We start from the raw sequence: 25,144 nt of genomic DNA on the forward strand, positions 1-25,144 counted from the left end.
TATCGGTGAAAGTTATTCTCAGCGTCAAGCAATCAACCTCGAGAAAGGGCGGAGAGGGCCAAGCATCGACCAAGCCAGCATTGCAGAAAACCATCTGCACGCGCAATCGGCACCGCCAGAGAGAGAGAGACGGAGCAAGAGTGAGCGTGCAGCAGCGCCACCAGTGCCACCGAGCAAGGGAGCCAGCTGCCAGCGGACAAGCGTTGTGCCGACTCGGCTCATCCAGCAGGGGAAAGAGCCTGACCAGCCGCCCGTGAGCAAGAGTGTCAGCGCCAGCGAGCGCACCGTGGGTTCAACGCACACGCACACCGACCGGCACGAGCTGGGAACCAAGACAAAAGAGAGGGAACCAGCCGTCGTTCGTGTACCCTCCCCCACACTCACAAACCCACGACGCTCCCGGCGTCTGCTCACACAAGAATTTACCAAAGAGACAATCCAAGCACCCACACAATAAGAAGACTAATTATAAAAGTGCATGAACCATCAGCTGGCCGTGAAGGCATCGCTGCTCATCGAGTGATAAGAATACGTCGTTTATAAGTACAATAATTTTTTTTCTTCCTATTTTGTTTTACGTGATTTTTTTCCCAATCGCATAAATTACCAATAGATTCATCGATACAAACTAAACTTTTGAAACCTTCATCACGAATCTTTAAAACTTAGCCAAAGATAAGAATCTCCTGTCGGAGGGCACGCACCCCATCGCACACCCTTATTCCTAGACATTTAGTTAATTATATAATCTTGCCGATGAATCTATTGAGTGTTAAGGTTTTGTTTAGAAATTAAAATTGCTTAACACAGAAGTGTTTGAGTGTTTCTTTCCTAAGTTCATGCATAATAATCTTAATTATAAGAACTGTATCCTGCGGTGAGATTTTAATTTGGAGACCTGACATAAACACACTAATACATAATCAGTAAATGTTAAATCGAGAATAATTGTATTATACCGATTGATAATACAAACCTAGACAACGAAGCTGAGCTTAATCTAGCATACTTACAGCACACCTGCATAACTTCATACAATTAATTGTCTTATCCCGATTGATGATACGACCCTGGGCAAGAAGCTAAGCGCTAATTATCATAACCGCCCACACTAGCATAATTGCATACATTCATACGATGTTCTCTCTAATTGGCATAATTTATGCGCATAATTACATAATTTAGCATAATTTCAGACAATTACGCATTTTTCAAAATTTCATCGTATTACTATTATTTCTATTAAAATTTCATACCCGGCATACACAACAGCACCCAGCGTGACCAACACAGTGCACACGTAACGCAGCAACAACACCGTCATTCTTTCACTTTTACGTTTAAATAAACTGTCGTACACATCATCCGTGCAAAATGGCGGGGTGGGGGAGGGGGCCTTTAACGGCCGCGGCCACGGGAAGGGTTGGCCGCGGCCACGGGAAGGGTTATCCGAGACCTGGAAGAGACAGCGATTGCTCTGACAGGCCTGGGTGCAGCAGGTGATGTCTATGGCCGGGCCGCCTTTGCATGTGCTGCACCGAGACTGTGGAATGACCTCCCACCCCAAGTGGTTAGACAGGCGAGGCTACTCGCCATGTTTAGGTTTTCTCTGAAGACTCGCCTGTTTCGCGTGCAGGCCTACACTTCCCATATATGTATTATTTATATATCTTAGTGCATTGCGCACTGGGATCCCTGGATGAATTGCGCCGTATAAATGCAAATTATTCGTATTTCCCTCCACCCTTTTGCCCCCAACCCCCCCCCACTGTGTTTACATAAAGTGTGCGCTCGTCAGGCTGACTTTGCGACAGCTCCTCACAGCTGAGTTTTAGCTGCAGGTAAGCGCTGCGGCTGAATTACAAACAGGTCGCAAACAAACTCTTTCAGTAAAAACAACACGTTCCTTCTGGTCGGGAAAAAAACCACAGGGGTGGTTAAATTCAGGTAAACTGACGTTCAACCTTTGTTGGTCAGCCACCGGCCCGGGGCTAATTCAGTTTCACTCACGTGTGACATCACAGTTACGTGGCAGTTTGAACAAGACTGGGTTAATCAACAAGCAGCGCTTGCTGATTTTCAGTTATTATATTCGTCCCATCGAAACGAGCCACAGCAGTTTACATCGGGAAAGATTGTTTAAAGTTTATTGAATGAAGATTTGTCCAGAAATATGGGGGGGGGGGAAGAATGAGATCACTCTCTTGCACAGGAAAAGAACAAATCCGAACAGATTTCAGAGCTCGCTTTGGCGAAATAGGTGAATTGCTTTATTACACATTTTCCCCTTGCCTGCATCAACGGAGCCAGCCGAGTTAACACGGCGTTGGCTTGTTTGTTGTAAAAACGTATAAAATGCGCGCTTGTTTCGTTGTTCCAATTGGCAACTAGTACTTAATGAACAAAGAACCTGCAATCACTTCAAGAAGAGGGAAAAAAAACACACGACAACACCACCGATGGCTGCAGATGCCACTTTCGCTGCTTGCGTTCCTGGCAAGGCCACCTGAGTAAGCGTACACAGTTTCATTTTTTTTAAACATCTTCGAGTATAAGTCCTCCGATGGCACCAATTAAATCTAATTATTCCTCAGGGACGGGATGTGTGCGCACTAATTACACGTTCATTATTAAGTCTCAGTGAACGCATTACGCAGTGGATTTTGGCTGACACATCTCGTTTCAGGGGGAATGATGATCATGCCTGAGGAGAGAAAAACACTTGTTTACACCCAAGGATTTAATCGAATTGGACTCCCCCCCCCCCCCCCCCCCCGTTATTGAAACGCATCTGACATTTCGCATTCTTCATAATAAAGGTTTTTGGGTTAGATCGCGTTATTTATAAATGTGTCGTAACCCTCCACCACCCGACACGGCCAATCAGCGAAAAAGTGTCACGTTGACAAAAGACAAATAGTTCACTACTTTAGCCCACCGGTGTGTTGAAGAGTGAATCCACAACATTTACAGTTTTTGAGTACGACGTTTCGCTGGTAATTACATCCAGCATCATCGGGCAATTCGCCATGTCGGGCGGTGGAGGGTTACGACACATTTATAAATAATGCGATCTAACCCAAAAACGTTTATTATAAATAATATTGGTCGCGAAAGCCTATGTGTTAAAATTTCGCATTCTACCGACATCAACTTAGAACACCTGGCAGGTGCAATGCTGTTCGCGACAGGAGAAGCTGCGTTTGAATGAAGGTCAAGAACAATTCATCGTGGACAGTTCAGTGGAATATCCCACCACACACTTTGCCTCCTTCGACCATTTGCGTTCCGGGTTGTACCGTGTGCGGCTCGGCACGATGTCTCCAAGTAAAAACTAAACTGTAAGCAATTTTTGTATTTTACCAGGTAAGACCCACTGAGCTATATAACTTTTTCAGAAGCGACCTGGCTACCACAAATGAAAGCTCAACGAAGTGGCTTATCACGTGGAAATTTAAGGCAGCCAAATACTCTAAATGCATGTTTCTAAATGTGGAGGAGAAAAAAACCAGAGGACCTGGAAACAAATCCACGTGACCACAGGAAGAGAGACGCCACAAACTCCACATATACAGCAGGCATCAGGGGCGGGATTGAACCGAAGACTTTCTGTATACCAGGCAAGGTAGTTAACATCTTGCCACCGTGTCACCCCGAGTGCTGGGAGCACAATGCCGGGACATCATTCCGAATAATACGCGGGGAATAAAAAAAATCCTCACTTAACCATATCAGAGAGCCACACAGTCCAAACCAGAAAAAAAAACCGGACGTTGCGAATAACTGTGACTTCCCCAGGGCAGCTAGGAAACCGGCAGCCACATGCCATTGCATGGGGGTAGTGCGCTTTGAGGTGGTAAAGGTGGTAAGAAGAGCCTTGCCAGATGAGACATTAACCCAAGATTATGTCTGCTTAGTAGACATTTAAGGTCCCTCAGCGCTCTTAAATATATAGAGCGGGGGAGGGGGGGGTGTTAACCATGGTGTCGCAGTGAAACGCCCATGGCGGAGAAATAAAACCTGGGGCCTGCTCAAATTATGCATTCGCAGGTAATTTCTAAAATCTGTGTCACCCCACGTGGGAGCCGGACATCCCCATTAAGAGATGTACAACACCTGAGAGGGTCTTTCTAAGATAGCCTAAAAGTTAAACAATTCAATATATAGTATAATCAGTATAATCAGTATTCCCTCAGCATAACAGCTCCAGTGTCCATCTTTGTAGCGACAATAAATAAATGTGAAGGATATTTCTACGAGGTCAGGATTCAAGCAGTGGAAAGAATCTGTACAAAAATGCCACCGGCACACCAACGCTATCAAAGTATTATAATGGGCACGATATATTCATAACAAAGGTTTTTGGGTTATCAGTAAAACAATGTGTCAGGTTAACAAAACGACAATGAATTGCTTCTTCTTGTTTGAAGAGTGAATCCAAAACATTTAGAATGTTGTGGATTCACTCTTCAAACACACCGGTGGGCTGAAGAAGTAACTAATTGGCGTTTTGTTAACGTGACACATTTTTTACTGATTGGCCGTGTCGGGTGGTGGAGGGTTATGATATATTTCTAATAACGCGATCTAACCCAAAAACCTTTATCTCTATATATATAAAAGGGAAATTTGTGATTATGTGTGTCTGTTCGAAATGTTAAGCGTACTTCCCGACATGCAACAAACTTTAAATTGTGGGTACTTTCCAGACTGTACACCATGCAAAAAGAATCAAAAGAGACTTTAGTAAAAAAAAATTGGGGGGGGGGGGGCGTAATAATGCATATATTTTTCATGGCAAGTGAGCTGTGACGTCACATCTGTCATGTGACCCGCGTAACGAAGTGTGCCTGCTGATGTCACCCCCCCCCCAACCCTCCGCGAGTAAAGTGCCATACCTATGTGTTGCAGGTCTAAGGCGTTCTTCGCGCAGCATTGAAATATTATTTCAGTCGTTCACTGCCGTACGCACCCTGAAAGATGTGTGTGTCTGCAGCAGGCGCGTGTATGTGTACCTATGTACGCGTGTGTGTGTGGGGGGAGCGGTGGTGTAGTGGTTAGCGCGCTGCGCTACGAACCCGGCGACCCGAGTTCGATTCCCGCTCACGGCCATCACCGGTGACGATTATTTGAACCGGTCCTGGGCCTCCCCTAGGTCGACTCTGCCTCAAACGAGTAACTGGTGTGGTGTGTGAACATCGCCAATGGGGAGACAAAGGCGGCCGGGCGTGGTGAATCCAAGTCCCGGGCGAAGCCGGGTAGTAAAGCTAGTCATGAATAATACTGGTCGTGAAACCTACGTGTTAAACTGGGCACGATATACAATAAGCATTCATGCCCTAATTCATTTTCAAATCTTAATGGCAGGCGAGTGGCTCCTTGAGGCTGCAAATAGCGTGTTTACAACGAGGGCCCTTCAGGCAGAGCTCAGATGAACCATTAGCAGCTGCAAACTTGAATCTGGGACATAGGGGTTAATGTCCTGAGATCACTCCACATGTGCGTGTGTGTTGGCTGTGTTAACGCGTGCATGCGTTGCATTGTGGGGAGGCGGTAGCGTCGTGGTTGGCGCTTTGCACGGCAAACACGGCGATGCGAGTTCAATTGCCGCTCACGACCTTTGACAGTGGCGAATATTTGAACCGATCCTCTGCCTTCCATAGGTCGACTCAGCATTAAATGAGTACAGTGCCTGGTGAGGTGTGCAAATATAAGCATTGGTGTTGGCGGCCACCCACCCTGGCGTGTGCGAGTGTTGGCCTTCAAAGGTGCTCCCTAACAGCACGTGACAACCATTTGATACCAGTGACTTATCATATTATACATTTTTATTGAGCCACGTAAATAGATTTGTACAAATACGGATTTGCTAAGGTGGTAGAAATTTCTCCTGCAGCCTATGGATTATAATAGGGGGCCGCTTTCAGCACTTGTCACAGTCGTCCAGAAGGCTACACAGGGGTATTCATCTTTTCTGTGTGTGTTGTCGGGATGTTGCTGATAAATGGAACCAGTGGTATCAAGACTGATCTCTCCGGAGGAGGAATATGAAAGATGCTGCTCAGTAGCTAGTGGCAACCACCCTCAAGCAACACTGGGAAGCAAATGAATAATACAACTAGGGCTGAGAAGGTGCGTGAATGAAGTCAATTTATGAACAAAAAATCGTAAGCTTGTAACATATTTGTAAAAGAGGTGATTCAGGCCTCGTTAAAAATGGCAGCCACCCCTACATTCTAACTCCTGACCTAGGGGAGGCACAGGATCGGATAAAACCAAGTTCTATTTTGCTCTTCATGTGGCCTAAAAAATAACCAGGCGCAATCGCTATTAAGGTATTTGTAATAGATTACTCAGGCCTCATAAAAAATGGCAGCCACCCCACCTCCCGAAGGCGGGAAACCCCTGCAAGTCACGCACCGATGATGCCACGACGTCATCAGGTCCAACCCATCACCTCCCGTCCAGCAGCACGCATGGGACAAGAGGTGAGACTTTTCCTTTCCAAATATTTTCGTATTATCCCATTAGGCGAGCGAGTGCAGCGACCATTGGGTAGGGCGATTACTTTAATTATCCAGCCCAGCTCCAAACGTTAAACAATGAGAAGTGTACCGGGTGGCTAAACCACCAGCAAGTTGGCGGTGGTGGAGATGGTGAATCTGCCAAACGCACCGAATTCAATGAATGCAGGACATCTGGTTCTGTCACAATGATCTCCTGCCAACAAGCCCTTTGTTTCCCCGTGGCCTCGCCTCACTCGGCGCAAGCGCCGTGTCGCCGTCGCAGGCCAGGTCGCGGAAAACCGCGGCTTCGGCTGTTGCATCGTGGGGAGGAATTTGTGCGCCATGCCGGCCTCAACAAGGGGCTCGCTAACGGCTATTGTGGCGAGAAGTTTCCGAGGCTGAACAAGGCATATTTATCATTGTTACGGGGAGGGGGTGATGGTGGGGGGGGAGGGGGGTCAAATGAATTGCATGGGGATTTTAAAACCAGCAAGTGCTGGGCTCAGTGGCACGCCAGCAAGCCCACCAGGCATTTCCAATTTATATGCGTAATTATAAAAATTCAGTTAGCAGCCAATTTCATTATGTGTTAAAATGCATGATTAAAAGAGCAAAGCCATGACACCCTGCAAATTAATGTGTCAGATGTGGTTATGGAGGGAGTGGTGGAAGCAGAGGAATATGGAATTTTCGTGTAAAATAACATTTCCTTCACAAAAAGTAAAGCAGAGATGTACACAGAGCTATGAATCATTATAAGAAGTTCCCAACCAAGTTTTAGTTTGGCTTAACATACCAGCATGTGTGAAAGAGATTTGAGTCCATTAGGATTGGGGAGTTTAACACGGGAAGAGCTCCTCCAGTGTGTACTCTTTTCCTGGCTGCGTCCAACTTCAAAGTGACCCTCACTGGACATTCATGTTAGGCGTGAAATATGAACTCTCCCAATCCTAACGTCTTTGCAGAGTTATGATTCCACGCAATAATTTGTTATTCTATAATAACAATTCAGTTAACAGACAATTATTATAATATGTATAAGTATAATTGTTATCCCATAATAGTCTTTATAATGATAAACAATTTTATTCTAGACATAAACAGAGAGTAATATAATACATTTCCTTTGTAGAGCAACACCAAAACTAAACTGCACAACCCTTATAGCTATGAATACAAAGGACCTTTATCTTCACTGGATATCAGACTTGCTTCAAACAATAGCATTTTCATGTACTTCCTTCAATTTCTAATCAATAGAACTCCTGCTGATCCGTGATCTTCTCATATCGTTCAATGCTTCAACTGCTTCTGTTGTGTGTTTGATGAAGTTTTAGGCCACCCCGAGACCTTCAAACTGACTGGCACTGCCTCGCATGCCCAAGGCAGGTAACGGACACCCGCTCGCGGAGGCTTTTCTTTTAATATATCCTCTCAAGCATTTATGAAAGGCACGACGAATCTCAATGGAGCATAAACCCTCGGCACAATGGGGAAACGTGTTATAGGGAGGGCTCACAAGGGGCTTGTAATGACTGCGAGGCAAGGCTCGATGCCTTTTTACTTCACAAGTGCTTTCCCAGGCCCAGCCTCTTAGTAAATATCAGATTGCAAACTGAGAGGTAATTTATTAAAGCAGCATTCATGAATTAATTGAGTCGCGGCTTATCTGGCCGCTGCGTGTAAGCGGCCGCAAAGCGAAGAGGAATGATGCCCGAGGGGGCGAGGGGGTCCAGCGGGTGAAAACGACGCTCGCTTGCAAAGAGCACCTTGGAGGTGAAGGAAAAAATGGGGCGCTCGCAGGTGCGAGAGAGAGCGAGCGAGCGAGCGAGCGAGCGAACGAGAGACACGGGGGAAAATTCAATCCCCCAGCATGTGGCTCCGTGACCTTGGCCAACGGCCGCGTATACGCCTGGACTGGCGCGAAGGGTCCCACCGTTTCAAACTCCGAGCGAAAGTGGTTAAAACGGCGCAGCGCGGCGGCAAACGATTCGCAAACGAGCCCCACGACGGTCCGTCAGTGACCCGCTGTGCGCGGAGAGTTCCAGTTCACAGCCAATGTCGACAGCTGACCCGGACCGCTCCGATGCTGCCGTGAGATTTCCGTGAAACTTAATAAAAATGTTACCGGCCCCTCGCACGAATTAAATACACCAACGCGGATTAAAACGTTTTTGTTTTTTTTAATTCGGCTAATTGGATAAAAACGACTCTGTGTATGACGGCTGATTAAAATGCTTTACGTGAGAAATGTTTTTACATCACGCGTGGGCGGATGTGCGTTATATTATTTTTCAATAGTGACCTCTCATATCGATGCACTCATTCGTGGCGTTTACGGTATGGAATTTTCAATCTGAGCACGGTTTACAGGAACACTGCATGTGTCAGTGGTTTGAATGCACCTGCGCAAATTTGCATGATTATCAGTTGAATATGGCATGAAAGACGAGCCAAGGTTGTGCCTCCCCTACGTTGCCAAGGCAACTGAGTAGTTTTTCAACAAAAGGCGAAATATGAATTTATTATTATTTACCTTCATATTAGGGGACTCAATAATCATCTTTACCAAAGCATCGTCATCTTTACAAACTTGTCCCGTTTGTAAACACACGATGTTTGAGTCTTGCTATACAAACGGGCATCTTAGCAACGATAACGTGATCTTTGTTTTACAGGAATGGCTTGTGAACATTACACTACGGTGCGTTTTACGATATTACATCAAAAAATGTGCGGCCGTTTTGCATTCCCCTATGTCGTTGGGGGTTGTGGTGTTTTGTGTTGTTGTTGCCATACAGCATCATCGCGGAACCTTCCAGCCGCACACCGTGATGGAGGTGACGAGTCATGGGCATCACGTGACGGAGTGTTCAGGGCATGTCGTGGCAACGGACAGCAGCCGTGGGCCGGGATGAGGAATGGACCAGCGTTCTCAGCTCTGCATGCACGGACGCCCTTATTTCCCATCAATCTTGAGCGGAGGTGCCACTCTATGGCATACAAATGTAAAATCAAATCAAAAGGCTGAGCTACTCACTGCTGCCCTGTCACCCCCCCACCCCCCCACGCCCGAGTGATCCGTGCCTTTCTACCTACAACCCTCGAGTGATGTAGACACATGGTGAGAAAGACAAAGTGAGGGTATAAAATAAGGAGTGGTAGGAAAAAAGTGCAAAGGAAATTGAAAGATCGAGGAAGACGGGGTAAGGGACTGAAGGGAGACAGAGCTCCGATTCTCACCTGCAGATGTCTGAAAGAGCAGTGGCTTCAGTAAGTCTTGATACTCGCGCACTTGCTCAGGACGTCCTCGGTACACCCCTGGCAAGTGGAAACAAACACACGGCAAAACAAGTGTCGAGCTTAACAAACAGAATAAATTCTAAGTTTTGCTTACCGATGTGCACATCGGAGGATGCCTAACTTTAATCAACCTAATCTAAGCCCCGAGGTTTTACACGGCAACTTCTTCTACTTTAAAGGCATGGCCAAAAGTTAGCGCAATTAATTATTTTACTTCCAGGCGACCACATGGCAGGAAATAAACATCGCCAATGGGGAGCAGAATAGGAAGCAGGAGTCCTCCGTGCAGCAGGCCAAGGAGAGAAGTCATCTAAGCTGTAGGGTTTCTACATGGATAAGGCGAAATGACTAATACATGTTTAAAATCTGAGCCGATAGGCATGCACACCAAGATCGTACGACATTAAGCCAAGACTGTACCGTTGAAATATGAATAGTTACTCTCAAGCCCAGTGATCACTGATGTGAATTTTTTAAAGAGCTGTCAAACTTTCTGTCCCTGAACTACTTACTAACAAGGCCTTCAATTGGCTGCACGCTATCGATATTTTTTTTTCCCACCTGTCAGTCATCCTTCAGAAACTTTGAAAAATGCAGGAGCAGGATTCAATGATGGACAACGGGATGCGGTGGTAGAGCTGCATGCTCGGCATCGGGGGGGTTCCACACACCCACCACTGGTAATGACTATCGCATCGTGAGCTCTCAGTCAGGGTTGATTTTCCTTGGCATTGCCACGTACTTTTAACGGTTAAATAATATTTGCTCCCGTTCAGTATGAATACATGCGCAGCTCAGGGATTATAAGTGAAAGAGTTATAAGACCAGATCCTCATGGTTCTTAAAACACATTTTTTTTCTCCCGAGTAATTATGTTAAATTAACGGCAGATTGCCATTACATTTTTCATTGCAGATGCTAGCTTCCATGCATTTATCTAACATACAGCTACATACATTTATAACACAGTGCGCATTACCTGCGAAAATATTTTAAAATTATCATCACTTGGAGAGATAAAAAAAAACCTAGATGTTCCTTTCGAAGAAAGATTGATAAAAATCACTTTAAAAAAATTACATTAAAATACGAGGGCATTTGTTTACACCCTACACAGCTAAACAAATGAGGCATGACAACCAAAGTGCATCGAGGAACACCCCAATGCATACCGCACAGAGGGACGCAAGCATGCAAAGATCCCCCGTATAGCCTTAACAGACTGTTGGGGCAAGTGCTGTTAGCGAGCACCTATGAAAGTCGGCACGGCACACGAGGGGATGGGTGGGCAAAACCACGCCTCGCTGCCTTTGTCTCCACGGTGGTGATGTTTACACACCGCAATAGGTCCTCATTTGAGGCTGAGTCGACCTACAGGAGGCCCAGGACCGGTTCAGACAACCATCACTGGTGTTGGCCGTGAGCGGGAATCTAACTTGGGTGGCCGGGTTCGTAGCGCACCGTGATAACCGCTACGCTACCGCTCCCCATGCACACACACACACACACTAGGGGAAAAGCGGTCAACAGCAACCACTATGTAAATGACTTTTCTAGTTTATGAAATGGTAATAATCAATGGATTATTATGCAGCTTCAGTCCAGCCTGCCACTCGGGCAGCGTGCTGTTCTATGGTTTGCATCGCAGGCGCATTGTACGGAAGGTTTAAAGAATACACGAGGGAAAACCTTAAAATGTATTCACAGGTGTGTGCGCGCGGGGCAAAAACGTGTATGCATGTACGTTGAACTTCTTTCACACCGTACACAGCCAATCGTGCTAATTGGAGGTGCGGGGGGAGGATAACAAATGTATGTGGTTTTCACTTTAAAGGCTTATGTGAGCATGAAACAGCGACGGGGGAGTTGGAAGAATGAGCGGAGTTCATGCTCTATAAAATAAAGGAACGTAACGTTGTCTCACCCCGCCAAGCACATCCACGAATTGTCACAATTCAGGGTCAGCTAATTCGATTCAAGAACCGATTCTTTTGCCGTCTCATCTTTTATGTACGACATCTACTACTGTTCATCGTTATTTTTCTTCCTCTTCTCATTTGTAAACGAGATGTGTTTCCTCTGGAAGCCAAAACGTTACATCAGCATATCATTTGCGTTTCGTTTGCATATTTTAAAAACTGCCGAGAGTCAAGCGGATGGTGACGGAAGGCACCAGAAGTGGCAGGTGTTACCCCGAGGGCAGTTTGTTTATTCTTTGTGAAACTGGCGACTTTCTTTGGTACTGGGAATGGGTCCAAGTGACATAAAATGCTCCGGCATTACGGAAAGTTTCAGACGGCTGCCAGCAATAAATCAGACACGACCAACTCCTTCACGTGCCAATTATTCGCACATATCATTAGCGCAGGAAGATATCTGAACAAGTAAATCGATGCATCGTTACATGCCTATCGTGCGTGACATGGGCATTGTTACTGAGAAGCCAACACTGATAACGGAGCCACAAACAGTTCGATTGTAATGCCACTCCTCCTCCTTACACACACACACCCCTAACAGGGTGTAACTCTTACACCATTGGAAAGCTCTGCGTCCCTATTGTGCAATGCTGGTACTCCTTGCTAAATACTACAGCATTGTCCATATGTCTCGGTGCATTTGCTGTGCACTTGCAAACAGATTTTCAATCGTGATGCATTTTCATAGGGCAATGGACAACGGCGTGTACACAGGTACACCAACGCGTTGCACGTACACTCATGAAGGCACGGATTATTAATCTACATGTGCTGATTGACATAGATGCATACAACAAGAGTTTGCATTCGAAACACGTTATGTAAATAAATTAGAAAAATGTGTAATGTAAAAAGCCTTTGTCAATCCACTCCGAGATGAAGGCTTCCAAAGACCGTGTCATTTGGGGGGGGGGGGATGTTGGACCGTACTTCACCAGGCTGGTCGGTGTGGGTTTGTCAAGGGTGGGTGCGCCAGGACCGGTTCAGATTTCACTCGCCAGTGATGTTTATCGATGTCCGAGAATCAAGCTCAGGTCACCGGGTTCAGAGCGCAAAGCGATAACCACTGCATCGCCGCTCTACCGCACACTTGCATGTCTTAAGTGTTGAAGATGGGAGGCCTGCCGATTGCAATTTTGAGAGGTTTAATACGGCATAATTGAAGCCAATTTAACGGATCCCCATTACGACACAGCAGCAGTTAGTCTGGTGATGAGATCGCGTGTGCCAGAATTAAAGCCCATTTCTTTGGGGACGATGCAAAGGCACAGAACACTTACCATCAATTATCATGTAGATGAAGAAGAGAGGGAATTCACATTCGATGCCATCAAAAAGCTGTGAAAACAAATAACACATTGGGAAGTTTCCTACTCTGCGTGCATGTATGCATATACTACACAAGCGTGTACAGGCAGACCGGATGGTCTTTGACAAAGCGCTACGACTGTACGGATATCATCATCAACATCAATCGAAATAATACTGCATGTGCTGCAACAACCTATCTAAATCCAACATATGCTTTGCGTTCAATGCTCCAGCTCTCATTATGTTGTCTTGTCGTCTCTGTTAGAAGCAGGTAATGTTATGCGACATAATATCTTCATAGGCCAAGCAACTGGGAATATCTTATATTGCTATGGCCAGGGTAAACAAAAAATAATACACCTTCACTTAAAAATTAAAAACAAATATTTAAAATTCAACTGCACTTTCCACCAAATTTTAATTTAATGCAGCTATTCTTTATAAATTTAACAAAGGCGTTGTGACTTCGTTTAACGAGTGTTACCATTGAATTATTCACTCTTTTGTGGCAGAATGATTTGTGCACCGATTTCAGGGTTTAATGTTAATTCCACACGTGGGGTAAATTTAAGCACATCTTGGTGATGCATTGTGCAAGCCCAGTAAGACTAATGATTCGCTCTACATTCTCTAAGCAAAATAACTCCATCAATAATGTGATTAACCGCACCGTAATAAATAAGCCATCATGTAAAAATGTAGCACAGTTTGCGTAAAGCAGACTTCTACATTGGCGAAAGATTCCACATTTTCAAATTCGCACTGCAGACAATATCCACACATTAATTATGACAGAAATAAGCAATAATTGCAATAACAGATTTTGAGTAATTTTTTGGACGAAAAAGAAATGTAATTAAGAGTGCAATCAGTAGCAATGGTCTTGGTTTAATTTGAAAATATGTCTTTTGGATGAGTTGCTGCATGACAAGACTTCAATTTAGCGTGTCGCATTCAATTAGGTGTGATTGCATACTTATACCTCACCAATACACTTATTTAGTTAAATGGTATTAACCTGTTATGCTCTCGAGCATTCTTGTCCAATATCCTTATAAACCCCTTGAATTTAAATAAGCCACTTTCAATACAGAGTTACGTTACCGCTGTAAGCGGAATATTACCACTCCGCATGTTTTCATTACGTTTTAGGCTGTCAACAGCTTAACCGCGACATTTACCATAATTCAAGGCAATACAGAAAAGTTCAAATTATGCAAACACAGTTTACATCTTATTCCCATCGAAATGTTCGTGGAAATATTCATCCGGGTCAATTGTGAAAAACAAAGAGACATCTTATCTCAACAACGCCCCTACAATTTCCAGTGACCTAATGAAAGCAATTAGATGCAGAGAATGCTGCCGTGCTTGTGAGGGGGCAGGGGGAGGTGCATGGGGGGGGGGGGGGGCGGGTGGATGGGGAGGGCCATGCCCCTTCGTACAAACCCACAAAAGGTTGACACGCAATGTAGACGCGGCCTCTTTGTCGAAACACGCAGGCGAGAGCGCCGTCCGAGGCTCGTCGACGTCCGGGTTTGCTCACCTTGATCTCGGCGGGCTTGTAGTAGCGCCGGGTCTTGTCCTCCAGCGCGGTGCGGTAGCCATCGCGGAGGAAGCGGCGGAAGCCGTGGCGGCCCTGCAGCTTGCGCAGCACCTTGTCCAGCGCCTGGCCCAGCAGCGCTTCGTCGTCCACGGCGAACGCCGGGTAGCCGATGCAGGGCAGCAGCGCCGCGTCCGTGTTCTTTGCGCCGGGGGAGGGTGGGGGGAGGGGGTAGAGACAAAGGGGGTCGAGATCGTGCACGGGCGGCTTGCGCTTAGCTTAAGACTCAATCCCGCACTCCGAGGATTTGCAATAGCACGTCGCCGTGCGCTGTGGTAGGCCGCGTGGGGAAAGTGCTGCCCCCTTGCTGTGACGACCGAAGATTAAAAGGTAGCGCTGCGATATGCACTTCCGTGGGCTGTTCTCGAAGCACAAAGGGTTACACCCGGGGCTTTATGCTCGATGAATGCTTCCCACGTCGCTGGTGGACTCGAGCGGGTGGCACGTGACCAGTGGTAGCCAGGGCCGTACAGCGAGAGCGACGCTCCATGTGGAGTGCCAGGTGGGGACACGTTTGCCGGGCCGCTCGACCAAACGGGTCAGGCTGAAATTAATCCCTGGTCGTATGCGGGTCGCGCTTTGCCCATGTGCCAGTGGCGGCAGCGAATGAGCAGAGTTAGTGGATCGTGCAGAGGCCGATGGCGAGTCGGTCTCCCACCTCGTGAGAAATGGGTGCCTGCAGGAGTTTGTACGGCCAGGTACGTTCCCGATGTGTATGTTTTATCCTCCAATATGTGTCGCTTTCCTCTGTGTAGTCTGGTTTTCTCCCAAGTAGGCATACACTCATGGAATTGCTAAGTTGTCTCATGCTCGAAAAAGGATTGACATTCAGTGTGTTCCTGGATAAATATATAAAATTATTATATTAGGTTTAAAAGGTAAATACAACATCTAATATATAATAATCTCTTTGTCTATGCACTGCTGGATGAAGGCCACAACACACTGTGTTGATCATGGAAGTTATTTGACTGTACTTCACCGTGCTGGTCAGTGTGGGATTGTGAAGGGGGGGCCTTGTACCAGTTCAGATATCAATCTGCGGTTGCTAGCATTTGTAGTGCAGTGCAGTGCTAACAGCGGCACCCGTCCCCCCCTTTTATACAGACCGGAGAACACGTGGCAAGTATTATTATAGGTATGTAACATTATGTTTGCAAGTATGAATTTTTAGTGAACCAGCATGCACAAAACATGTGTGTGCAGGTATTCACGAAAGGATTGTCTTTTACACTCGTGTACATTTACGTGCAATTTACATAGACCAATATTATTACTTTCCTTTATTTTCCACTTCAATAGTTGTCATTGAAAAGCAATATTAGTTCCATACATTTTAAATGATTCAACAAAAGAGCCGTGATATTTTTCTTGCCAAAAATAAAACTTTCCTGTTTGGCAGCAGATGGGAGCCCCATAATATATTTAACATTAAAAACAAACAACAACAAAAAAGCACCCCCACCGGGCTCGTATTTGAAATGACGTCGTAGCATTTTTCCGAATTAAAACATCGCAAAAGCTCAAATTGATCCCGAGGAGGTCGCACGACGGGAGAAGATGCGCGCACTCCGCACAAAAGTCGCGAGCGTGCGTCCAACGGCGGAAATAAAATCATTGGGAGAATTCGCTTGGCTTCTCGAAATGGAAAATCACTGGTTGTCCATCATGGCATTCCGGGGGAAAAAAAAATGGGACAGGAACACCTGAGAGGCATTGTGAGCATGATCACATTCGGATAAGGCCATGGCAGCCAAGGTCCACAGAAAATGAACGGCCTTGCCAAGGTGACTGCTTGGGGAACAGTATTGTGGCGTTTCAGTACGACAGATTTTCAAAAAACAGCGTTCCAAACAACAATATCAAACACGGCGGCGACTACAAAACTTTATCCACGTGGGCCCTGTACGTGAGATGTACTTCGAGACAGGTAGCATTTGTGAACACTGCCACTTCTGCAAAGCGGCCGTAATCTATTTCTCTGGCATCTGGCGGCTCGCTCATGACAGTACCCTTTGAGCAATGAGCCAGAAGGATGTGAAATTCACGCGCGAAGCGCACCCTAGCATTTATTTCTAGACACAGTCAAGTTTGGCTTTGTTGTTGATGTACGACAAAACTCAACGATGGAAATTTGGGAAGAATATACTAATTGAAGGGCAAGAAGGCAAGGCAAAAGAGGGAACTTGACAATAACGTGCTCTCTGGGCTGACAGCTATCACTGGCACTCACGTGGGAGCGAGACTCTCGTGGCAGAAGAGACGACAGCGTCTGACGGTTACGATTGTGGGCGTCCAAGTCCACAAAGATCACCGACCAGGAGCAGCCCTGCACGGGGAAGATAAAACACACAAACAAACAAGAGCAGCCATTCACCACTACTTTAAAGTAACATCATCACGACACTTGGACCAGGCAAGCTACACTTTGAGCCCACTGTAAAGTGTTCAAGGCACGCTGGCAAGAGGTTCCGGAAGATAAACATGTATACTGTACTCGCAAACACACACACACACACAACCCACAAATGCAAAGATCAACCTCGGGGACTGTAAGGGCGAGTGATGTCAAGGGGTCACCCATTAAGGCCGACGTGGTGCGGAAGAAAGTAGTGCAAGGAGCACCGAGCAGACCCGACAGGCTTTGCACTCCAAGTCCTGATGTTCGTTGTTCACAAAGTGAACAGGTACTTTTCTTAGGATTAGCTGACCTAGAGAGGTACGAGGCCATTTTCAGAAACCACTTTCAATGGATGTGCTTGGGCCAGAGTTGAACTCGGCAGGCCAGGATTGTAGTTTACATTTCTGATGGTATGGATGACTCCATATAAAATGAAAGTTTGAACATTATTATTAAATTGCTGCCCACTACGCTATCACTCTTCACACACAAACACAAGTACATGAACATCTTAGATGCATCGTTAAGGGTGCTCCAACCCCTGGGCTTAATGGGCACGTTTAACCGAGTTGAAATAAATAGGTAGGAAGAATATATTCCTGTAATAACGGATCCTTTGTAATGCCGATGAACATGTTTCTCCCTTGAAAAAGAAACGTAAATAAATCTAAGTGGTTGTCATTACCAGGTTATGTAAAAAAAAACTTTATTTATGTAACTACATTGAAAAAACCCATCATCAAATCTACCTCTGTACTCATTCAAATAAACCGAGCAACGGAATCACACGGTTAAATCTTGACTTAAAGCTTTCGTGACTGCAGAAATTCATACTCTTGGGTTTTTCGGTAAAATCACGTACAGTGAGGGAAAAAAGTATTTGATCCCCTGCTGATTTTGTACGTTTGCCCACTGACAAAGAAATGATCAGTCTATAATTTTAATGGTAGGTTTATTTTAACAGTGAGAGACAGAATAACAACAAAATCCAGAAAAACGCATGTCAAAAATGTTAAATTGATTTGCATTTTAATGAGGGAAAAAGTATTTGACCCCCTCTCAATAAAAAAGATTTCTGGCTCCCAGGTGTCTTTTATACAGGTAACGAGCTGAGATTAGGAGCACACTCTTAAAGGGAGTGCTCCTAATCTCAGCTTGTTACCTGTATAAAAGACACCTGTCCACAGAAGCAATCAATCAATCAGATTCCAAACTCTCCACCATGGCCAAGACCAAAGAGCTCTCCAAGGATGTCAGGGATAAGATTGTAGACCTACACAAGGCTGGAATGGGCTACAAGACCATTGCCAAGCAGCTTGGTGAGAAGGTGACAACAGTTAGTGCGATTATTTGCAAATGGAAGAAACACAAAAGAACTGTCAATCTCCCTCGGGGCCTGGGGCTCCATGCAAGATCTTACCTTGTGGAGTTACAATGATCATGAGAACAGTGAGGAATCAGCCCAGAACTACACGGGAGGATCTTGTCAATGATCTCAAGGCAGCTGGGACCATAGTCACCAATAAAACAATTGGTAACACACTACGCCGTGAAGGACTGAAATCCTGCAGCGCCCGCAAGGTCCCCCTGCTCAAGAAAGCACATATACATGCCCATCTGAAGTTTGCCAATGAACATCTGAATGATTCAGACCACAACTGGGTGAAAGTGTTGTGGTCAGATGAGACCAAAATGGAGCTCTTTGGCATCAACTCAACTCACCGTGTTTGGAGGAGGAGGAATGCTGCCTATGACCCCAAGAACACCATCCCCACCATCAAACATGGAGGTTGAAACATTATGCTTTTGGGGGTGTTTTTCTGCTAAGAGGACAGGACAACTTCAACGCATCAAAGGGACGATGGACGGGGCCATGTACCGTCAAATCTTGGGTGAGAACCTCCTTCCCTCAGCCAGGGCATTGAAAATGGGTCGTGGATGGGTATTCCAGCATGACAATGACCCAAAACACACGGCCAAGGCAACAAAGGAGTGGCTCAAGAAGAAGCACATTAAGGTCCTGGAGTGGCCTAGCCAGTCTCCAGACCTTAATCCCATAGAACATCTGTGGAGGGAGCTGAAGGTTCGAGTTGCCAAACGTCAGCCTCGAAACCTTAATGACTTGGAGAAGATCTGCAAAGAGGAGTGGGACAAAATCCCTCCTGAGATGTGTGCAAACCTGGTGGCCAACTACAAGAAACGTCTGACCTCTGTGATTGCCAACAAGGGTTTTGCCACCAAGTACTAAGTAATGTTTTGCAGAGGGGTCAAATACTTATTTCCCTCATTAAAATGCAAATCAATTTATTACATTTTTAACATGAGTTTTTCTGGATTTTGTTGTTGTTATTCTGTCTCTCTCACTGTTCAAATAAACCTGCCATTAAAATTATAGACTGATCATTTCTTTGTCAGTGGGAAAACGTACAAAATCAGCAGGGGATCAAATACGTTTTTCCCTCACTGTAGATAGGTTCAAAGAAAATAATTTTAAAAATCACAACGCAAGCGGTCATCTTCAGGAAAAGGGGGGGTTAGCTTCCAAGGCAAACTGTTTATCAGGGGTTTGAAATGGGCGTAGCCCAAATGTCAGCAGCCAATGATGATGTAAGTGTTCGGCAGCCAACCCGGCGGTGGTTGGTTTTCCACCAATCAAAGGGCTGCCAGGTGATATATTAGCATGTTAATGACAGATTAGCATGTTAATGGGAGATCTCAGAGCCGCAACCGAGGGGTCGGCGCATGAAGAGGCTGTGTGAGTGTGAATCCTGTGAAAGCGCAAGTTTGAAATGGGCGTAAAGCACAACTAACATCGGAAGGTGTTCGGATGGGAACATCACAGCCAATTATGACTTAACTGGTTGATCACGTCCTTCCAATGATTGCTCAGTTTGTACCCATCTTCTCGGTTGAAATTGTGTCTGTGTCTATATATATGGATGGCTTCATGAACGAATCTTTGTTGCTAGCCAGTGGGCTTGCAAAGTACCTTCATCTTAAAACAATGATCAGCCACAGCCGCGAATGCGAAAAGTAATTGTGGAAGATGCAAAACTTATTCAGGGGGCACGAGGTTATGAAAGCTAAAAACGCATTATGCAGTTTATCTACATGCACACACAAGCGAGCAATGCCATTAGTTGTGCAAGCCTTCTCCTACTCTGTTGGACGGGACAGCTTAAATAAAATAAAAACCCGTCATGCTGTCCTTGAGGGACACCAAGGCGGACTTTCCCTGTCAGCTTGCAGACATAAACGATCATGTGGAACTTTTTTCTCCTCCTCTCCATCCATGGGCAGGTCGGCGGGGGGGGGGGGAGGAGGAGAGACTGCCAGCCTCTCGTTGTTGCCAAAATTGACCACCTGCCGTCCGCCGTGCCCAAGCCCCCCCAGTGGAAATTCACATGCAGCGGCCGCCAGCGGGAATGCGAGGCAACGCCTCCTCCCCCTTTCTCTCTCTCTCTCTGCGACGCTCCCTTCTCCTCGCCCCCTGCGGGGCAGGTGCAGCGCACCGCCCCCAGGTGGCACTTTGTGCACGGCGCGAGATTGTGCTGTCGTGCTAGTGCCGGCGCCAGCGTGAGAAGAAGAGGAAGGAGCAGCAGGAGGGAGGGTCACAGTCAAAGGGGCATTTAGGCACAACACTTTGGAGTAAGGTCAGAGGGGTAAGGTCAGAGGGGTAAGGTCAGAGGGGTAAGGTCAGAGGGGTAAGGTCAGAGGGGTAACTTTTTGTACGCGTGTACGGTACGTTGAACTTGTTTCGCACCGTACGTAGCCAACCGCGCTAATCGGAGGTACGAGGGAAGGACAAAAAATAACACGCGAAAAATGTCCCTTCACTTTCTCCCACCAGTGTAATGTAAGCATGTGTTGCTTATATCAGAACTGTGCTCGTGTAAGATGTGCATACATGCAGCTTCTACTGTATCACGCTGCATACTGGTTGGCCACCAGTTACATGTTTTAAATTAAATAGTAATGAGAGTGCACTACAAAGGTCACACGTTTCCAAGGGAGCAAATATTAGGGAGCATACCTGTCGAGCAGCAAGCCGTCAATTCTCCCTTGACGTGATATTTTAAAGAACAAGATATGGAACACTTAACTGAATTACAGGACAAAATAGACATCTCAAATAAGAATATAATTTGGATGTGCATACAATCTTTCTTTCCTCGGAATTGTGAAAAAAATAAATTTTACAGCACTTTTGCACGATAATTTTTGTTGGCTGTCAAAGTGGATTATTTGATGGCGCTCACTTTTGAGGGTTCTTCGTGAATGTACACCACGTGCCAATAACGTGCCACAACATAATACTCATCCCCGGATGAAAGGTTTATCATCGGGAGAATTCGCTGCGCGTCAGTGCTGCGAGGTAATCAATACCGGAGGCTTAAACATCAAAAGGGAAAAAAAGTCATTTATAGCTCTGTGTTAATGAACAGATGACACGTCGTCAATATGTTGATGAAACATTTGCCAGACCCTGCCACGTGATGAACCAAACGTGGCCAGGATTCGGCTAGCGTGAAACCACAATTCGCACAACATCGCCAACGTGGAAACCCATATATCCGTGCGCTTATAGAATTCACGTTAAGTGGACGCCACTGAGTGGGACAAACGCCCGTTTAAAACAAGCTCGTGTAAAAAAAAAAACGAGGAAATTAATCATGCTCAGCCATGCAGGCATGGGAGTACTGAATTAATAACAAGGATGTACACAGTCAGCCCTTTGCAGTCACCATTTCCTAGCAGGGGTACAGTACAATAGTTTGTGTGATCTTTCTCCAAAGGTTGCGAGCGTGAAATTCAGAACAAGAGTAGGAGGAGGAAGACATACGCAGCTGTCACGAATTATATTTTTTGATTGATCCGGTGACTAACGTTCATTCGGCTGTGCGGTACATATCTAATGCACATGGCTAAAACATATGCACCCTGCTGCGTGTGTACGCACGTGTGTGTTGTTTCGTCACTGTCACTTAGTGGCGAATGGCGTATATTGGTTGTTCGGTGACTGGAAGCATAACGTTTCACACTCTGCGTTGCAATTCGAGCGGCCCAAGTTCAATGTTGAGCAAACGTGCAATATCAGTGCATAAGTAACAACAACAATCAAATCACTGCTGGATGAAGGCCATAACGGTTGCAGGGGTTTACTTGGTTATACCTCAACACCCTCGTCAGTATGGTTCAGATATCACGTGCCGCTGACGTAAACCATCGTCGAGGATTTAACTCAGGTGGCCAGGTTCATAGCGCAAGTGCACTATCCCCGCTGTACCACGGTTTCAGCGGTGTGTACATATTTACGTAAATACATCCTCTAGTGTTACAATGCCTGCTTTATACACACAGTGCACTTAGGCTTCCTTGAAGCATTACCCTCATTCGTACTCTGATGATTGAAGAGTCCCTTGATTCTAAAGACAGATACCGTCCTAATATTTTCTCACCAACATTGTTTATTTTTTCATTGGATTTTTTTTTGTCTCCTGAGAATTTCGTTTTTTCTTTTTTCTCCTTGTGTGCTGCAGCAACACAGGGGTGAGATTAAGTATACTTCATTTGATGTTATGGAGTCGATCTTTCATCTTAACCGTAAAAAAGGGCAGTGCATCCTCACGGATTGTGCAGAGCATTGCACGGTTCTCGCAATAATAAACCCAATTTATCTTTTGTCTGGAAAAGATAGCTTATGTTTCAGCTCTCCAGCGCTGTGTGGATTTTTCCCCCAGTACTCAAGATTCTCATTAACAGATTCAAGTCTGTTCGTGCCGAAATTCCTCCTTTCCACGCATCCGAAAGTTTATTTTCTGAAAAAACTTGAGCCTCGTTATTTTTTTCCATAGAAAACAACATTTGCGTTCATCCGGTGCAAAATATAATTTCACATCCATTTGTATTAAAAAACTAAAATAACCCAAAACCAGTTGCCAGAGGGGATTTAGTGAGATGTATTTTCGTGTTTTTTTTTCTTGTCAAACTAATTTAAAGAACATTTCTTCTGTTTTCGACTTGATAATGCACTGAGGCGCCAACGTCATTTTATCTAGTTTTATTTTTTTATCACGGACTACCTTCGCAAGTGATGCAGATGCATTCGATGTTCCGTTGAATCAGACGCATCACGACGGGGAGAGAAAAAAATAACCTGCAGCTTCTGTAAAAAGCAGATTCATGACCGAGTGGAGTTAACCAGGGGCATTGTCAGAGCGTTTAACAGCGCGGACGCTGCCTTGTGGCAACTCGGTTTAACCGTGCCACCCGAGCCAACAGCCTCATCATCCTCCCCTTTTCACTCAAATGGAAATGGGCGTTGGCGATCAGAAAATGCACGCTCTGTGGCGTAAGGCGTGTCAATGTGGAAGTATATAAATAAACAAAACCAACGTTAGCTTATTAAATAAATGCAGTTTAAGTGAGAGTCTTATCAATATACCCATTACATTGCGTGCGTTGTATGCCCTGCAGGAATCAATAACGAATTATATTATTTTACAATTATAATTAAAGCTATAGTTTACGTTGGGGCGACCTTGGGAAAGAGCGAGGGTGAAAGCGGTGACATTTTCAGGAAAGCGGCAGAGACGCACGCGCAAAGCATAGCGAAATACTGCGTGACTGAAAGGCCGTGTCAATAGCCATACAACGAATTACACAAATCCATCAGACAGATAAGATTGAACATCAGAAAAGGCGGTTTCGGTTGGGAAAGGGGTTAACGTCCACCGCTCGCCACGAGGCGCCGATCCCTGGCGTCACATCTCGCACCTCTATCTTTTATCTGGACATGAGCCCATCACTTTTCAATCTATCACTTCGTCCGAAAACCCGCCCGTCATAACCTCTGGCTGCCTTTCCCAGGCCTTCCCATTGCACCTTTAATTGTGTCCCTGGAAAGCCTATTAGGCAGTTTCTTGGCATCTGTTTTGGCTCGAGTCTACACCCAAGTTAAATATCCACTTTACCAGACCCTCCCATAAGCCTTGCTTTGCGAAAAAAATCATCAACGACAAACAAATCTCGAGCGATTTGATTCTTGCTGAAGAGCTTATGGTGTGCGATGTGTCACGATGGCTTCCTAATATCAGAAGAACGGAAAGACAGGGGGAACAGCGTGAAACCGACCAATCGCATCCGTAAAATATGAATCCAAGAAAAACATCACAGCCAACGTCGAAACATCAAAAAATATAGAATTAGAAACCTTTTCTCCCTCCATGAAAACAGCAGACGTGTGCAAATGCTACAGCATTCAGATTAACTGATCTCTCTTGATTGTAAGAGGTTTTCAAGACTCTTCTTGGCTTAAGCAGAAGCCATGGAACTCCAAAGGAAGGTGAAGGTGCTGTCCTTCAACTGCTTGCTTATGCCACTGCTGGTGGAAAGGCCTCCACGACAGGGAACTCCTAACTCTTTCACAATGGCGAGAGATCTGCAAGAGGTGAGAGCACCCCCACTTTCCTCCACCACAGGCGACCTGTATATATGTTGAACTTCTAAATCAACACCGTACATAGCCAACCGCGATCATCTGAAGTGCACGGAAAGGACAACAAACGAAACACACAAAGCAGTTCTAAATAATTGAGTTTGTCAATCTAGATGATGATTTAAAAGTACACAGCTCCAGTGGCTTCCTAATATCAGAAGAGCGTTCCAGACGGCTCTCTATAAGCGCATCCGAAAGCGTGCGATGCGGTGACCACCGTCTTTGTTCGACGGTTAGCCAAAGGGCGTCACTACGAGGATGACCGGAGTTTGCATGACGGTTTATTCTCCTTGGCGATATTGGCAAGGCACTGTGGTTCATCTGCATACCCATTTATACTGACGGACGGACAGAGTCAGGAGGATGTAAAAAAAACAAGAAGACTTGCACCATCATTTAAACTGCCGCGCAGAGTGATCGCACCGAACCGCAGATTTTGGAAGGGCCAGGTGGTCAAGTTGTCACTGCATTCATCTGCAAGACCAAAGTTCACCGATTCGTATACCTCAAGCCCTGGTGATATGCTGTGGGCAGACTATCAAA

At 45.6% G+C, this 25,144-nt stretch overlaps 1 protein-coding gene across 4 annotated transcripts in view; it reads right to left on the reverse strand.

Moving 5' to 3' along the window:
- Window positions 1-25,144, reverse strand: part of PHKB (phosphorylase kinase regulatory subunit beta) — a 204,764-nt gene that overhangs the window by 100,844 nt on the left and 78,776 nt on the right. For all 4 annotated transcript variants that reach the window (XM_076069653.1, XM_032960638.2, XM_076069652.1 and 1 more), the window contains 4 exons: window positions 16,936-17,031; window positions 14,646-14,843; window positions 13,069-13,126; window positions 9,750-9,827 (listed from right to left, as the gene is read on the reverse strand). In XM_076069653.1, coding sequence (XP_075925768.1) covers window positions 9,750-9,827; window positions 13,069-13,126; window positions 14,646-14,843; window positions 16,936-17,031 — 430 coding nt within the window. The remainder of the gene's footprint in view (window positions 1-9,749; window positions 9,828-13,068; window positions 13,127-14,645; window positions 14,844-16,935; window positions 17,032-25,144) is intronic.

The sequence above is a fragment of the Petromyzon marinus genome, chromosome 25 (assembly GCF_048934315.1).
Source record: "Petromyzon marinus isolate PM22_M1 ecotype Great Lakes invasive population chromosome 25, UKy_Petmar_22M1.pri1.0, whole genome shotgun sequence".
Classification (NCBI taxonomy): Eukaryota; Metazoa; Chordata; class Hyperoartia; order Petromyzontiformes; family Petromyzontidae; genus Petromyzon; species Petromyzon marinus.